General features: G+C 42.4%; 2 protein-coding genes and 2 long non-coding RNA genes across 7 annotated transcripts; 3 read left to right on the top strand and 1 right to left on the bottom strand.

The window, feature by feature from the left end:
• The first annotated feature begins 242 nt into the window (after positions 1-242).
• On the top strand, positions 243-1,866 carry LOC122417215 (exosome complex component MTR3-like). The gene is made up of 4 exons (XM_043430554.1): positions 243-530; positions 605-858; positions 949-1,095; positions 1,446-1,866. Exons 1-4 carry the CDS (start codon positions 383-385, stop codon positions 1,734-1,736), a joined length of 840 nt encoding a protein of 279 aa, XP_043286489.1. The 5' UTR covers positions 243-382; the 3' UTR covers positions 1,737-1,866.
• A 129-nt stretch (positions 1,867-1,995) lies between these two features.
• Positions 1,996-6,087, top strand: Acsf3 (Acyl-CoA synthetase family member 3). 4 transcript variants are annotated; one of them, XM_043430547.1, is made up of 8 exons: positions 1,996-2,484; positions 2,822-3,004; positions 3,131-3,368; positions 3,450-4,128; positions 4,470-4,615; positions 4,696-4,932; positions 5,142-5,320; positions 5,532-6,087. In XM_043430547.1, the coding sequence occupies exons 2-8, from the start codon at positions 2,864-2,866 to the stop codon at positions 5,724-5,726; spliced, it is 1,815 nt and encodes a 604-aa protein (XP_043286482.1). In that variant the 5' UTR covers positions 1,996-2,484; positions 2,822-2,863; the 3' UTR covers positions 5,727-6,087. The 4 variants fall into 4 exon arrangements, with proteins under 4 accessions (XP_043286482.1, XP_043286479.1, XP_043286480.1 ...); XM_043430544.1 differs by having other exon boundaries at positions 2,822-3,046; XM_043430545.1 differs by having other exon boundaries at positions 1,996-2,581; positions 2,822-3,046.
• Positions 6,088-6,929: 842 nt separating this feature from the next.
• On the top strand, positions 6,930-13,108 carry LOC122417225 (uncharacterized). Its single transcript, XR_006262246.1, has 2 exons — positions 6,930-7,207; positions 11,124-13,108. It is a non-coding gene; the product is annotated as an uncharacterized lncRNA (long non-coding RNA).
• On the bottom strand, positions 11,053-14,992 carry LOC122417226 (uncharacterized). The gene is made up of 2 exons (XR_006262247.1): positions 11,737-14,992; positions 11,053-11,606 (listed from the first exon to the last, which is right to left on the bottom strand). It is a non-coding gene; the product is annotated as an uncharacterized lncRNA (long non-coding RNA).
• Between the last annotated feature and the right edge of the window lie 1,427 nt (positions 14,993-16,419).

Here is a 16,419-nt window from a genome sequence, read left to right as displayed (position 1 = left end):
GAACAAAGGTTCGCGCGGATTTCCGGAAGGATGTAACGTTTGGTGGCAGAGTTGACAATTAACTGCAATCGATTTTGAACTTAGTTAAAAATAAGATTTTGTTTTGCAATTCCTTACTCGAATGAATTCTAGTTCGAGAGTCGCTTTATAGTAATTCCAATTTATGCATTCAATTGAGTACTTTCCACCATAGAATTTTTACGTTCGTATAGTTGCTTGAATATTATCATAACTTGTCATAACCAATCATAACCTATCTTCAACTCCAGCCAACACTTCAACGACTTCAACAGTGTTGCCTGTCACCGGGGGGTTTACACGTGTTTTCGTAGTTAATGTTTTTATTACAATTTCAACCCCTGTGCAAAAAGTTTATTACAAAATGCCGGTCGATCAAAAGCGAATAAACGGTCCTGATGTGTCGATACCTTATAGTATTTATGTCGATTTGAGTAAAAAACAGTCAAAAAATCAGGGAGATGCTGTCGAAAGAGAAGATGGTCGTGCACACGACCATTTAAGAAAAATGTGTAAGGTTATGTTTACTTGAGATAATATCAACAATTAAAAATTTAAATCTAAAGAATAATTATTTGTTGAATAGTTGTGAAAACAGGAATAGTAAGCCAAGCTAAAGGATCAGCATATATAGAAATGGGAAAAACAAAAGTAGTCTGTTCCGTTTTTGATCCAAGGGAAACATCCAACAAAAGCGGTTACAGTATTCAAGGCAGTCTTTATTGCGAATTCAAATTTGCTACATTTTCCTGTGTGAGACGGCGAGTGCACCAACACGATAGTGAAGAAAAAGAATACAGTCTGATCATGCAGAGAGCTTTAGAGCCTGCTGTTTGCAGGGTAACAAATTTCTATTGATATTGATGAAGATGATCTTAATTGTATATTTTCCTTGCATTAATTAATTCAAACCAATTTCTGTTCCAACAGCACGAGTTTCCAAATTTCCAAGTTGACATATATGCCCTGGTTTTGGATAATGATGGATCGTGTTTAGGCGCTGCTATCATGGCAGCTAGTCTGGCTCTTGCAAATGCCAGTATTCCTATGTATGGATTGGTCACAGCAGTCACAGTGGTAAAATACTGTTATCTTTCAAATCCATGAATTCGATTGAACTTCCAATGTCATTGCAGTCTGTAATGCTGCATCCTTCATTTTGAATAAATACTATCAATATTTTTCAATTCAATTTGAGCATAGAATGAAAAAAAATCAAATTATTAATGTTCTGGATGATAAATTTCAAGAGTGGAATTTTGAAAATTTTCTAATAATAAAAAATATTTTTAACTATACCAGTGGAAGGCAATCGAGCATAATAAATATGTACTACAAATTCAAAAACGTTGTGGAAATATTTAGTTTCATCTACTCAGCATTTTATTAGAAACACTTGTTGTTACATAACTTAAAAAATTTTGCAGGGTATTCATTCGGATCAGTTGCTGCTCGATCCAACGTCGAAAGAAGAAAAACTGTGTCAATCCAATGAATCAGGAAAGGAGCAAGTGAATCATGGAATAATGATGCAAGCGACACTTTCTCAGCACAACCAAATTGCGGAATTGTATTTTGCCGGTGATATAGATAAATCTCTGTTGAAGTCAGCCGTAGAAATCTCTTCAAAATCGAGTGAAAAATGGTGTACGATACTTCAACAGTGTCTTGTTAAATCCGTGGTGGAATCTTTGAAGGAAAATAAGGAAGAACGATGATGAAAAAATAAAAGTAATTTTTTAAAAACATCAATTTTTTTTACGTCTATATACGTGCTTTAATCCACGTGGGAAACGAAAAAGGCATTATGCCAAAACGGCGTAAGCAAAATAAACTCATTATAGCCCATTGTTTAGCGTCTTTATTTGTCGCGACTTATTCACACGTCGGGAGGTGCGGGCGAAACCGCTACAATCATAGGGAACGTGTTGGAATGTGTACTGAACATTATACATATGCATAAATAATATAAATATAGATAATTAAATATTTTTTTTACATTCTCTATAGAATAAAGAATTAATCTGAGCTCGTGATATTGAATCATGTGATGAAGGCCTGAACTAAATCATGGTCTCGTGATTGACGTTAAATAATTCAAATTTTAAGAAACGCGTCGAATGTTTCCACATTATTTTTAATTTCAAAACCTCTCGATCTTGGAAACGAATGAGAGTTGGGGCGTTAACTTCTTAGAACAATAAATTTTAATGTTTTTTTAAATTTAGTACAATTGATACCCACACTGTTTTACCATCTTCCGTTATATATTCCTTTATTATCATATCATACTTGCACGCGCAAAATCGTGAAATGGCGCGACTGCCGAAAGATCGCTGCGAAATAAATTAATTATAGAATAGACGTTGTCGGTTTCACTCATAACCCTATTTTATTCTGATTTGTATCACAACTCCTCGAGATGTCAAAGCCGGTGCAATTGCGAAAAATGTTTTATCACGTTTGGTAATGAAATATATCTTATCATAAGTAACCATTTATATTTGTATTTGATTTTTCAAATAAAAAACGTGTGATTTGACGGAGTCACGAGAAAAAGAGGGTGAATATGACGTATCAAAGACATTTTTATATCTTTGCGCGTATTCTTGTCCCCATTTTGCTTCGAAATTTTCGTGTTACATATATTTATTATCAGAGATAAGAAACGTTTTCTTCATATAATTATTTTGTACTTCTCGTGAAGAACCGTATGTTTAAACACCTTGGAAATTTTTCCATTTTCCGTCTTACATTATCTGTATGTATATTTATGCATGCGTACTTTTGTCCTCACTTATAGATGCTAATTCGTATCACATGAGACCTTAACATCGTGTAAACGATGAGTTCTTTGTTGAGACGCAGTTGGTACTTGGCCACAAATAAACTGTCAGAATTACACAGAAATCCAATAAATTGGAGGGCTCAACAGAGTTATGCAGCTGCAACTGCTACTGTCAATTCCAGTAACGAAACTCATCGGGTAATTTGTTGCTTTCTCCACATGCAAGTTGAAGAAATGAATGTTAGGCGATTGGATTAAAAAAATTCTTTGTTAAATGATAGAGATTTGAAAAATTTGAAATTATTAATATTATATTAATTTTAGCCTTCCGATGGTGTCGTACCAGTATTCAAACGAGCAATTCAGTATGGAGAGCGAACAGCTTTACGAGATGTTCAAGGAGATTATACGTATCGAGGCTTATTCCTGAGTTCTCGTCAATTTTCCAATTACTTGAGTAAAATTCTTGACGGAGCGCATCAAGAGAGAGTAGCATTTTTGTTGCCTAATAATGCAAGTTATGTTATTGTACAATGGGCATGTTGGATGAGCGGTCAAATCGGTAATGAAAATCGAACAAACAGAAGAGCTCAGAACATTTTTCCAGATTTTACATCTGATTTATAACTGAACATTATTTCAGCGGTTCCGTTGAGCGTATCGAGTCCCAGAGCACTTCTGGATTACTACATAAAGGATTCTGATGTTCGAATCATTGTAACGACAAGTGAAAATGCTCCCCTACTGGAACCTCTGATTGCAAACACAAATCGTCGATTGGTCATATTTGACGAAGCTCTCAGAGTTCTTGCAATGAAACCCGATGGTAAAACAGCCAACAATAGAACGACAGTTGACAGTACTGACACGAGTGATAGCATTGAAACTGCTCTGAAGGATGATTTTTATGCGTCGAATGACGCATTATTCATTTACACTTCGGGTACAACTGGCAAACCAAAAGCCGTTGTTCTCACTCACAAAAATCTTTACTCGCAAATAAATTCGCTGGTAACAGCCTGGAAATGGACAGAAAAAGACAACGTTCTCCACACTCTACCGCTCAATCACATACACGGTCTTGTCAACGTTCTCCTCTGTCCGCTCTATGTTGGAGCACGCTGTGTTATGTTACCAAAATTTGAAACTTCGAGTGTCTGGACACAATTGCTTGGTATTAATATTCAAAATATTGACCGTGTCAACATGTACATGGCTGTACCCACGATCTACATGAGACTTATTCAAGAATACGACATTATATTTAGCAAGAATGCCAAATTCAAGGAATATGTTCGTTCCATGTGCACCAGTAAAATAAGGTAAGATATTAACATTTCTAAAGCTTCACTCTGAGAGTCAAGAATCTTTCGACACAGGTAGAAAATTACTTTGAGTGAATCATAAATATTCAAATTTTGGTTATTGGTCATTCCTGAAGTGAACCTCCTAACAGTTTTTCTGAAAGTATAAATTCTGAAAGTTTTGATCGTAAAGATTGTATCGCATTCCCATCCAGAGTATTTGTCTTTCGCAGATGAGAGAAAATTTTTTTTTTCATTTTTCAAACAATCGAGACTTCTTCAAATTGGTTGCTGAATATGAATAATTTTTGGAACGATAGAGTTCAGTATTTTCCCTTTCGGTTCTAATTTTATTGCAGATTAATGGTCAGTGGCTCGTCGCCACTCCCAAAACCGATATTCGACAGGTGGGAAGAAATAACGGGACACCGTTTGTTGGAGCGATACGGTATGACGGAAACTGGTATGGTGCTCTCGAATCCTCTCGAAGGTGAACGTATTCCAGGTGAATTTTCGATCCTCATCCAACGTTCACTTTGTCGAAGCTCATGATTCTGATACTCTTAAATTTTTTATTACGAGCAGGCACCGTTGGGACACCTTTGCCCGGTGTCCAAGTCAGAATAACGAAACGCGACCCCAACACCAAAAAGACACAAATCCTTGTACAAGGGGACGCAAAAGGAACTCGGCAAGTTACAAAAACCAATGACCCCCCAAGTGGCAATCTCGAAGTTAAAGGGGGCTCCGTCTTTCGAGAATATTGGAACAAACCCGAGGAAACGACTAAAGAATTCACGAGCGATGGATGGTTCAAAACAGGTGAATCCGCATAACTCAAAGATTTCATTGAAATTTCACAAAATTTATTTTCATTCCATAATCGATTCCGATAACTACGAAATTCCTTGAGAATCGATCTGGAAAAAATTTGAGCTACGAATTACAAAGAAAATAAAAAACCAAATAGTAACAAGATTTATTAGATTTTCCATGTGCAATGTGGATGATGTTTTTTTGCGTTCGTTTAGGCGATACTGTGCAGTACGAATCGGGAGTATACAGTATTTTGGGACGCAGTTCCGTTGACATTATAAAAACTGGTGGATTCAAAGTTAGTGCATTGCAAGTAGAGACGGCGATACTAGGTCACCCGGAAATCGTGGATTGTGCAGTCGTTGGAATTGCCGACGAGACGTGGGGTCAAAAAGTAAAAAAAAAACATAGCAATATGTCTAGTTATTTTCATAACGAAAATTTTCATGAAAATAATAAGAAAAGCAAATACATACACAAATTAAAAAGCATTTTTGAGTTATTGACAACCGCCAAAATTGCAAAAATAATGACACAGAAAATTACGGAAACTAAAAAAAAAATGATTTCTCATGAGGATTATTTTTTCTCGTCCTCTCGTTCAGGTGGCAGCGATCGTCGTTGTGAGAGAAGGCTCAGAAATTATTTTGTCACAATTGCGAGAATTTGGAAAGAAGACACTGCCTGAACATGCGGTGCCAACAGTACTGCGAGTAGTTGACAAGATCCCCAAGAACAGCATGGGCAAAGTGAACAAGCCGGAACTCTTAAACTCTATTTTTTCCAATGATCAAACATAATGTCCAAAGAGAATTGGAAGCCTGATGAAATTCTACAATTGAGGAAAGAAAGCAACAAGCAGCCTACCGAACAAAACGTATGTCCGAATATTCTCAGTCAATTCGTAAGGAAGAAAAAAAAATTGCTAAATTAGCACAAACTTTCGAATTTCTCACGAGTCATTTTATTTTTCTTTCATATTTTATTATTTGTTAATAATATTATTTATAATAACAGTAGTTGATAAACCCGAGAGTGTTTGAGATTGAGCGAGAACATTTTTTGTGAAATTTTAATGTGCCGAATCATTGATGCTTGTAAGAAAAAAAACAGACACGTGTATGACGAATTGACGAATAAACGAATAATTCAATAACCGGATTTTGTAGTTTCAATGATTTTCAAATTGTTTCATTATATTTCTTTCAATTTCATCCTTCATGCTGCATTGAAAATAAAAAGCTAACTCTTAGCCAGAAATTCTTAACCTAGAAGAAAAATCATTTTGCTTTCGTACACCAATTAATTGTTTTATGGGCATTTCGAAATATTGACAGGAATAACTGTTACACATTTTCATAGAACTCCATAGCAGGGTCTCGGTACGTCACCGCGGGCAATTGAATCTTGCGTTGTTCTCGTATGTCAACAAATATACGCAAATAATGCCGAGAATTGTAACTGCGATGGTCAAATGGAGAGAATTAAAATGGCTAGCTATATAATCTTGCAGTAAATTAATTAGTTAGGGCGAGTTCAACTTGGGCGCTGACAATGTTAATAAAGTTTGTAAGCTAAATGCGTCCGATTTGGAACGAACGCACGAAGCTACAGCGGTGCGTTTAGGCGCATTCATTCCACGTCGAGCGCGTTTTAGCCTACAAACGTTATTAACGTTGTCAGCGTCCACGTTGAATGCACCCTTATAATCGCGTATTCGGCACTCGTTCGATAATTTACAATTCACTCGCACTCGTACGAACGGTTTTTTTTATTCAAGATTTCCGTTAAAAAATTGATTTTTTTGCAATAACCTAAAAAATTTCAAGTTTTTTCACGCCACAAAATTGGTATTGAGTAATTTTTCATTCCGATCATTTTGACGAAAAATCATAATGATTCGTAGAACACTCAATCTGTCGTTTTTCTCTTTTTTTTTTTAAATGGTTCTATATGAGGGTATAAACCGGCAATTAAATTAAATTCGTCCTTGGACGCAGTTTCAAATATTTTTTGAAATCTGGCTAAATAGTTCGCTGCAAAATATTCAGGGAAGAATACACGGAGCGAATTTCTTATTGATGAGAGACCAGCCACATTTCCGTGTATATAGAGGCTTGTTTTTTCACGTATTGCGTAGAAAGCGAGAAGGAGAAAAAAGGTGTGGTGGGAGTCTAGAAACGAACTATAGGCAGCAGGTGTCCTATCATTTGTTGAGAGAATCGGCCTCGCGGTTCCGCGGCGAATAGTGAAAAACTACGTCGTGAAATCGCTGAATAACGTAAGTTGATTTTTATATTTTTTTTTGAGATTACAATTAACAACGCAATTCCGGGAAAATCCGATCTCGGAACACGTTGGCTAAACATGGTAAGGTCCAATGAAGCGCGCGGTGGCGCGGGAGCGCGCGCGCGAGAGTGCCTGAAGGAGATCGGGCGACGCGCTGTCTGCCGCGCTGCTGGCGAGCTTCGCGCGATATCTGGTGAGAGCTTGTACACGGCTTTCCGACACTCTCGGAAAGAACCGCGCGTCGTTTGCCCTCTCACATAAACACACGCACACTTTACCTTATGAGCAGACTGAGCAGACAGCAAATGCGTACGCGCCCGCCGGACTGCTCCGCTCTTTCCAACCTTTACCATTCGCTCTATAATTTTAAAAAGCTTTTACCTCTCGATCTCGATCACCCGTGAGGACCGAGAGTCTCTTTCTGCTGACCATGGTTCTCCGTCTCTCGCTTTTTGGCCTTTGTTTCAGACCTTCGTTCTTTTTTCGCTTATAAATACTAAAATATACCTTTCGAAGACAGCTTCTCTATTCTTACGTATTTATATAACTCCTATGCACTAATATATGTCTATACAGAGTATATTGGAAAGCGAACATGCGAGACGAAAAAAAAAATCGTCGAACAACATGGCGACTCACATAATCCTATATAACAGAGCAATGAAGGATACGATTGTGGTTTTAAAAATCTCAAAGAAATTCAGCTCTCACCGGTATATAAAGATAGAATAACTACTCGCAAGCCTGCTCACATATTTTTCACCCCCGTTTTATCGCCTTTCGGCTATAAGCGGCCATTTTGTTTGGTTTGGCGCCAGAATATATGCGAACGTTCATTTCTCCGAAGCATCAATCAACTCGAAAATATTCTTGTGGATCAACAATATATACAGAGAGTAATGAAGTGTGTTTTGGAATGGACGGTGAGAATGGGTTAAAATAAAATTCTGAGAGGCCGAATTTAAGTGAAACTCGTGATATGATCTCGTGAGGCAAACTCGAACGATTGAGCAGCAGCCGAGCGCGAGTGGGGATTGTGTCGAATGAGTCTGTTTATTGGGAATCCGTACGTGGAATCCGAGGACGACGTTCCGAGCCGCGAGTCTGCGAGTTTACGAACGTGCCTCGCGTTCGCTCGAAACTTCTCATGCTGCGCGTAAGGTGCTCTCAAGTGTACACAACGTTCCTCTCTATCCGTACACACATCGCGATGCAAGTGTATATTTATATATGTGCGCGCGTGTAAAGTTGTAGCCGTGCTCATACCAAGCTGAGCGAGAAGGCTCTCTCGTTACGATCGGACCCGATAGAAACGAGTTTCTGCTGTTGAACGCGAGAGACGCGTGATTCCCTGCTCTTGCGTGGTGTACGTAAGACTCTCGGATCCATGAAGAGCTCACGCGAACAAGCGATACACTCTCGCGTCACTGCGAGTGCGGTTATATACTTTTCTGCTTGCCTCTCTCCCATATAATGTCTTCCTAACGTTCATTTTATTCTCCCGGCGCAATCGCTCAGTCCAATACACCCAATTGTTTAAACGCGTTTTTTCCCCCTTTATCTTTATTCATTTTTTTCACCTGTACAACGTTCCAACAACTTCGTATGACGGCGCGCTGCGTATTCGCCTTACGCAAAAAAACCAACAGTCCCGACGATTCACTCGACGACAATCCTTGGCTATCGAAAATCGAATTTTGTACGAGAATATCAAAAATGTCTTTGTACAGCGTATGCAAAAGCCCGTCGAACACCTGCCGCGAGTCGCTCCCCACGCTTCATTTACGTACGGGACGTTCCGTGCACGAACCACCCAATTTTTTTCTCTCGTCGCTACTTTTCTTCGATGTTTGAGCTTTATCATTACAAAATCTTATCCCCGCTAATGATCGGAGGAAAATTGATATTGAAAATCTTCGTTTAACCCCTCAACAAATCTACTAACAACGAAATCAGAATATAACCTCAAAAATCAAAGTGACAACGATCTTAAGAATCAACGGATTAGAATCGTCGTCACGCAACGACACTGCGTCACAAAAATAAATATTAAAATTGGCATAAAGTGAAGCAATCGTACGATCAATTCGTTACGATTTAGCGACGCTGCAACTATAATACGCGTGCGATGGTCGAACTGCCGCGAAACGCCTCATACTCGTGTACAGATATCTTGTTTATTCGCTCGAGTCATTTATTGCCGACACCCGGTGCTTTCTCGCTGCTGGTGGCGCAAGAGACGCGCACGCGGCCAGAGTGCCGACCGGGCTGCTGGATACTGTACGTAAGTACGCCGCTCAAAGTACGCGGCATTTGTGTTGAAGCTCTCGTATAAAGAGACCGAAGTTGCTTACGACGCGAGGGGCCGCTTTCCAGAGGTAAGTGAATTCGAGCGATGCGCTGCGGCTCGATTTTTATCTCGCAATTGGGGGATTATAAATCTCTGCGATTCACCGTGCTGCGGTTGCATAAATGAACAACCTGCGACGGAACTTGTATATGAAAACTTTGGAAAATTGACTCTACGACAGGAAGTTGTGCGGATTAAAGGAACACGTCAACACATACGCGATGTCCTGCTGAGATTGGGATGGCAAAAAATAGACACATCAATGGCGAATAAACGATGAACTGAACATTAGAAAAAAAGAAAACATTAACAAAAGTAGATCCCAAAGAAATTCCCCAAAAAAAAGCAGTCAAAAAGAGATCAGAATTCCTTCAAAATTTACCTTCTTTCGAAAGTTTTGAAATAGGTTATTTAAAATTTCAAAAACGTACCATTTTTCCATTCCATCAAACACGCAAGAATGGACATCGCCATGTTAAAAATATGAAGAATTTCAAAATAATAAGAATTTAATAAAATTTGATAAATGTATTCTTTAAAAATATACATTTTTTTACATTTTTCAATCACACAGCTCTCGAGTAATTGAACACTAAAGTTCACGTGCATAAGCATAGAGTTTACACATCTCGTTCGTTCGTTGTACATTTCGTGCATAAGAACTTCGATTTAAAGCTCAATTATTCGATAACTATGAGTTAAAAAAACCTGAGAAAAATTGTATTTGTATACTTGATGCCAAAGAACGTTATCACCAAATTTCATCAAATCGTGATTATTTCGATTTCGTCATCGACCCTCCTCAAGTGTCCTGTGTTTTTCCCTGGTCTCTACGCATCATTGCTAAGATATGAAATAGCCAAAACTGCAGGGTTCTTTCCCTCCGCAAATTTTCGTAAACTCTTGCGTTTCAGCCCCCCCCCCCCCCCCCCCCAAACGAACCTTTCCATCTCGCTAATATTTATCGATTAAAATCCGCGGGAATGACGATCGCACAGACAACGGTACGGGTGGTATTGTTAAAAAATCGAGATTCGCGCGTGTTTAGTTCGACTATTTTGCCATCAGAGAGCACTTTAGTCTTGCGGAACGCGGAGCGAAATGCAGCCCCTCTCTCCCCCCCCTGCCTCTTTTTCCTCACGAATCTCCTCGAGCTCGATCTCTCGGTGGTTGACGCCTACTCTTACATTTTCAAGAGTTATATGCAGAGATGCTCATGTGCGCGTACCTGTTTACTCGGTGAAAATGGTGGCCGAGTGCGACTCGAGTCTTAGCCCATCTGGCTAAGGCGAATACTCGGCTCGGTACACGGCGCATAGCTCTTGCGCTGCGAGCGCCCACAGCTGGCTGATGAACCGGCCAACAGGTGGTGATTCTTGGCTTTTCTCACCAGATGCAATAATACGGTACACCTTGGTGGTGTACGTGTGCGAGGAGGAGAGAGGGAGGACAAGTCGATGCAGGTGTACTGCGCAGCGATTCGTCTCTTTCTTTTTCTCTCTTATTTATTTATTTATTATTCCACCTCGTCTATGACGTGCCTTATTTTATTTTGCAGTTGGATTCTACGGGCGGAATTTCATACGGCTGTTTACCCAGGAAATTGAGCGCGACGTGAAACGCTGTGCTGGTGCAAGCAGCACTTTGTTCGGAGTTGGTTCGAGCAGCGATTGCGGATCAATGTACTGTGCGAGTACCGCGAGGCGTAGAATTGGAGCGTCGGCTAGCAAGCTGGAAACAGTTGGGAACAAGATTGCTCATCGCGCCTGGAATGTGTCCACGGAGTTGGAGGATTTGGAAGCCCAACCGCTGGCTGGAGATCCGCCGAGGCTCCGACGAAACTCCGCTACCTGGAACCGAAGACGGGAGACTTGGTTTCCGACCGGAACTCGTCTCTCGGCCTCTTCATCTGTCCGCTGGTAGCGCGAGGCAAAAAGTTTCTCTTGTGCGGCGCGCGCGCGCGCGAGAGTGCGTCCACTCCGGTTCCTTTGTTCAATTTATTCGCCGCCTCATTCGAGGATGACTCGACCCACACGCGACCCTAAAACAATGTCCATTACTACCAATTTTCGATGGGCTCTGTCATCAACCACCCACGGAACTTGGGGAGCGATGGACGCGGGGCAGAGGACGAAGACAGCGAGTTATGAAGAAACGACAAAGGCGGTTACCGATAGAGAACCGGCCGAGAGCAAGATAGTCCACTCGTGTGTATGGATGTAGTAGTAATGATGAGCTGTATTAGTCCGAGCCGCAGTATCTTCAGTGCCGTCACGCGGGCTCGTACGGACTATCATTTGTGTGGTCCCGAATGAAAGACCACCTTGGTGGAACCCACTTTGCCGCCCCCTCGCGATGAGGATCCTCGAAATGCCGCTTACAGACTCGTCGAATATTCCCACAGTTTCGTTCATCCTCACAACTACATGGATCACGCTCTCCAGCGATGTAGGAGTCTCCATCATCAACAAAACGCTATGGAAACAAGAGGGAACATCATCTCGGCCCACCAGGTGGTTAAGGCGATTTCGTTAAAGCGTATAACAGGGACGCGAGCGCGAGTTAAGAATTCGGATGGAAGCACATCCCTCGTACGAAAGTGTGCGACGAGTAGTTTTTTTGCTCGAACGTAAACGGGCCTATCAACCCCGAGTATAGACCCAAAGTTCGAGGCTTCCGGTGACTTTCTTCGTGTTGCGTGGACGAAGACCTCTCTCGGGTACTGCCGATGTACATTGTCATTGTGCACCGGATGATCGAGCGTTAACGAAACTCTCAAATGGAGAGAGACGGCAATGTCTTTCAATCTCGCAAGGTTACCGCGCCTAATTGGATCGAGTGACTTGACAAAAAGTCACCGAGTCCTCGACGGTGTTGTTGTTGTTGTTGATGTTTTTTAAGTAATCGTCGAGGCTTCTCACGGGAGATCGGCGAGTCTCGTTTAGGGGAAAATATACGAAGAGAGGATCCGGCTCGTGGAGCTTTTGAATGAGTCACGCAAAGCGATGAGAAAGAGAGGAAAAGAAGCGCGGCGGTTTGTTGGCAATGCGCGCCATGCAGTCTGCCCGATTCCAACTTCCCACTTGGTAATTCAACATTTGCGCCATTTCCGCCTGGCGACTCTCAATCGACGAAGCTCGAGATTTCTGGGAAAAGCCCACGCCCCTTTTCGTCAAACGAGACGAGACGTACTCGGTATTTTGTAGCTTCTCGAGTGTACGAAGCAGCGGAGATTATCCGATAGAGCACGCAACAAAGAAGAAGAAGAAGAAGAAGAGAAAGAGCCGACGAGAGAAGGCTCGAGCAGCGCGAAGAGCATTATTGCTCACTCCGAGAGACTCCGAGGCATCTGTCTCGAAGTAACTGATGGAGGGATAACTCCGTAAACCTGTGTTTTATCTCAATCAACACACCGGAGCTGAGATATACTGTGTAACGCGTTAAATAGATTGGGCGCAACGCCCACCCTCGAATTATGACCGATTTAAGGAAATACCAACTGTCACTTCCTTCCTCGATAAATAATACGAGATGTAACTAAAACTCCAATTGTTATTCCCGAGGGTAACAACTTTTTTCCTTTGCTAGCCTAAACTTTGTGTGAAAAATTCTCTCAAGCCCCTCTTAACTAATTTGTACCGAGACCACGTTCATCGAGACTCTGGCAATTGTGCACGATTTCTTCCGCTCGTCGGTTACAATATTTAGGGATACATTTATAAATGTTGCCTGTTATTTACTCGAACGAAAACACTTTCTCGGCTACGTGACCGGATGCATTATTTAACAGGCATAATGCACACGCGTACCCGGGCAAATGTGCATCGGTAGAAAATGGTCAAGTATCTAGCAGGCCTCGCGTGGCACAGCACATCGAAAATTTTCTTCGAGCATGCGCCAAAGGAATAAAAACAACTTGACTCGGTTTCAGCTCCGAGAATTGCTTCCAAGTGTTTCTCTGGAGCGTAACGCTCGTAAGTACAATATGATGTTTTGCCTACTTCGCTCCGCTCCCCGCCCTCCTCTCTGCTTTCGTGCTCTTTCACGGTCCGCGTATCTAGTTAGAAGCCTTGGACATTCGGGTCGGTGAGTCGCGCGTGGATGCAAGTTGCTAAGCAGAGTTGAGCTCTGTACCATCCAAAATAGTTTGAGAGGACTCGGATTCTCCTGGGGCAATGAACAAGAGAGATCTGAGGAAGATCGCCACAGGTTTGGCTGAGAGATCGAGGAGTGGTAAAAAGAGGGAGAGATGGAAAGAGCCAGGGCTCTCGGGAGGGCTGAGGAATGGCGGTGAGGAACGATCTAGGTAGAGAAAAGGATATCGTGCCGGTTACTGCCCCGCCCCAACTTCAGGGTCGTCTTAATTACCGGGTGGTCCAGTTCGGAACCCCATAAATATTCTCCTTGGCGGCACTCTTTCTGTTGGGTACCTCGCAGAGTGTGTTGCTCTCCGTTCTCTCTTGCTCACCGGCTCATTTTTTCTCCGCTCTTTTACCTTCTCGTTCCATTCTACAACTCACTATTCCCCGGACCATGTGCTGCTGCTGCTGCTGCTGCTGCTCTTTGAGAAAGTCAAGGGGGGGCCGAGTTCGAGATTGAGAAGGAAAGACCGAGAGAGGCTGAGCGACGGAGGAAGATGGAAAAATTTGCCACGCGGGATGAGGGGTCCCGGTAGAGCTGCTCCTTGTGGCAAACGTATACGCGCGCCTATAATCCCTCGCCGGGTTCCCTTTGTCTTAGGAGGCTTCTCGAACCCCCGCGGTTCCGTATCTTCAAGGTGTATAAGGGAGCGGAGCGATAAAGCGAGAGCGGCTTATCGTCCCTGCGGCCTCTCCCTCTCTCGTGTCTCGCGTCGTCAAGCCTCGAGAGTGAGGATGGACATAACGAAAATTCCTCGCGTTCCTTACGAGCCTCTCCTTTCGTTATCTCCGAAGGCTGCTCCATTCATCTTCTCGTTTCGCGGAGAAAATCAAAAGAATTGAGACAAAAATAATGTAACGAAGACAGCGCGCACCGTTGAGTCGTTTGATAAATCATTTCGTCCGTTCCTCCGAGCCCCGATAAACGGTATGACTCGGTACGTCGTTTTACGTTGAAGTATTTCTAGAAAAAAAAAAGAGAGAGAGAGAGAGAGAGAAAAAACGTTTACAGTTGAGAAAAAACACATTTGGAAAGATTCCTGGGGGAAGGGATTTACGAAACTTTCATTGATACCTTCGGCGGCCAAGAGTGGCCAGTAAAATTCTCATGAATTTCAAATACTACTGACAATTACGACGGTTTATGGCTCCGAAAAGCCCACAAAGATTCCGCACACGCCACTCGACTCCGGGTTAGAGCCATTCAGGAGAATCTATACATTGAGCCATCATGTGGCAATAGAAAAGAAAAGATTCGAAAAGGTTCATATACGCGTGCGCGCGCCGCGGATGGTCGGAGCGAGGTGTATCGTGTATCTTGCGGCTCATCCGTTTGTCTTGTTCATCATTGGACGCACGCGAGCTGTTGATGGCGTCCTCTCGTATTGTTATATTGTATATATTGCATGGCTTCACCAAATACCGGCGCATCTCAATCGCTTTGGTTCAAGTTTGCCAAGTCAGAGGCAAGAGGAAACGGCCCGCCACCATATTTCTCTTTTCAGCTCGTTACGAACTCCCCTTTCTTCCTGCTCTTTCTTTCCCGCTAATCGCTTCGATCGTCGTTCATCTTCGGTTGGTTATTCTCGATTGGGTCGCGTCGCAAGTTAGGGGAGAAGCGCTTCGGCACAGGAGAAGATTGAAGAACAATCGATACACACCGACGCCTTCGATGATGATGGGACAACGACATGTGTATCTTAGTCCCTTTTACCTGTGCGTACACGAAACACGGAGGACGAATTCGTCGAGTCACCGTCTTGGATTCCCGCGCCCGCTCGATTCTCTTCTTTTTTTTTTCCTCGTGAAATTTCGAGAATTCCACTCCTGATGACTCACGCAAGCATCCCCCGATACTTATCGGTTGTGCTCTGACTCCGCGCCACTATCTTCACTTTTGTTTCACCGCACGCTCGAACATCTCACCATTTTTCTCACTCCCGTCACTTTTTTATGTTTATTTTTCACTCTTCTTAACACGATTTTCCTATTTTCAAACTCCTGATAATTGCATCTCGAAAATGAGACGGTTGAACGCGCTCTGAAGGTGTGTCTGTGCGCGTGTATATCGATCCCCGAGCATTCTCAAGGACTCATCGAATGCGCGATATACATTTACCGAATCACATGTACGCACGTTCAGGAACGTTCCGTGTAGCAAGGTGTATCTCCTCGTCGTATATGTCGAATACCAACAATCTCGGCCGTTCTCCTGTGTTCAAGCGCGGATATAAATATCGCGTTATAAATCTGCTCCAATTCAACAAGCGTATCGGTACATCGGTCATTTCTGACGCGTCACGAGTTCGACAGGTGTTGGAAATCCGATAAACTGCCAAGACTTTACGCTTACGCTCTCGCGAGTCTCTGCGAGAGCTCACGAATTACGGTTTCGAAGGCACCGGAGCGCCATCTGGTTTTTTCTTTTGCATCCGATTGCCTCACCGTTTAGTCTCACTACTTTGTATCCTTTTTTTTTTTGGCACACAACCGTGCGAGCTGAGCGAGCTCTTCTTTTTGCACATTTCTGTATACACTACACTTTATATATTCGACAATCCCCGAAAACTCACGTAAAGGAACGAAGTAGAGGGCGCTCACAGCGCCAAACTGAACACCGAAATAAATATGTACTTTCGATTCGTTGCTGCTACTTGGGAAAGTTGCCGCCCTCGAGTTACGGAGCTAGCGTCGATACGATTATATCTGGCAAAC

This window comes from Venturia canescens, chromosome 10, assembly GCF_019457755.1.
Source record: "Venturia canescens isolate UGA chromosome 10, ASM1945775v1, whole genome shotgun sequence".
NCBI lineage: Eukaryota > Metazoa > Arthropoda > Insecta > Hymenoptera > Ichneumonidae > Venturia > Venturia canescens.
The sequence above is the reverse complement of the archived record's forward strand: the minus strand, read 5'-3'. Positions and strand labels throughout refer to the sequence as shown.

Bases quoted from the DNA above. Each gene is read 5' to 3' on its own strand.
- LOC122417215 (XM_043430554.1), top strand. From the start codon at position 383: ATGCCGGTCGATCAAAAGCGAATAAACGGTCCTGATGTGTCGATACCT. The intron at 859-948 runs GTAACAAATTTC...CTGTTCCAACAG, and splicing joins TAGAGCCTGCTGTTTGCAGG to CACGAGTTTCCAAATTTCCA. The intron at 1,096-1,445 runs GTAAAATACTGT...AAAATTTTGCAG, and splicing joins TGGTCACAGCAGTCACAGTG to GGTATTCATTCGGATCAGTT.
- Acsf3 (XM_043430544.1), top strand. From the start codon at position 2,864: ATGAGTTCTTTGTTGAGACGCAGTTGGTACTTGGCCACAAATAAACTG. The intron at 3,369-3,449 runs GTAATGAAAATC...ACATTATTTCAG, and splicing joins TTGGATGAGCGGTCAAATCG to CGGTTCCGTTGAGCGTATCG. The intron at 4,616-4,695 runs GTGAATTTTCGA...TATTACGAGCAG, and splicing joins CGAAGGTGAACGTATTCCAG to GCACCGTTGGGACACCTTTG.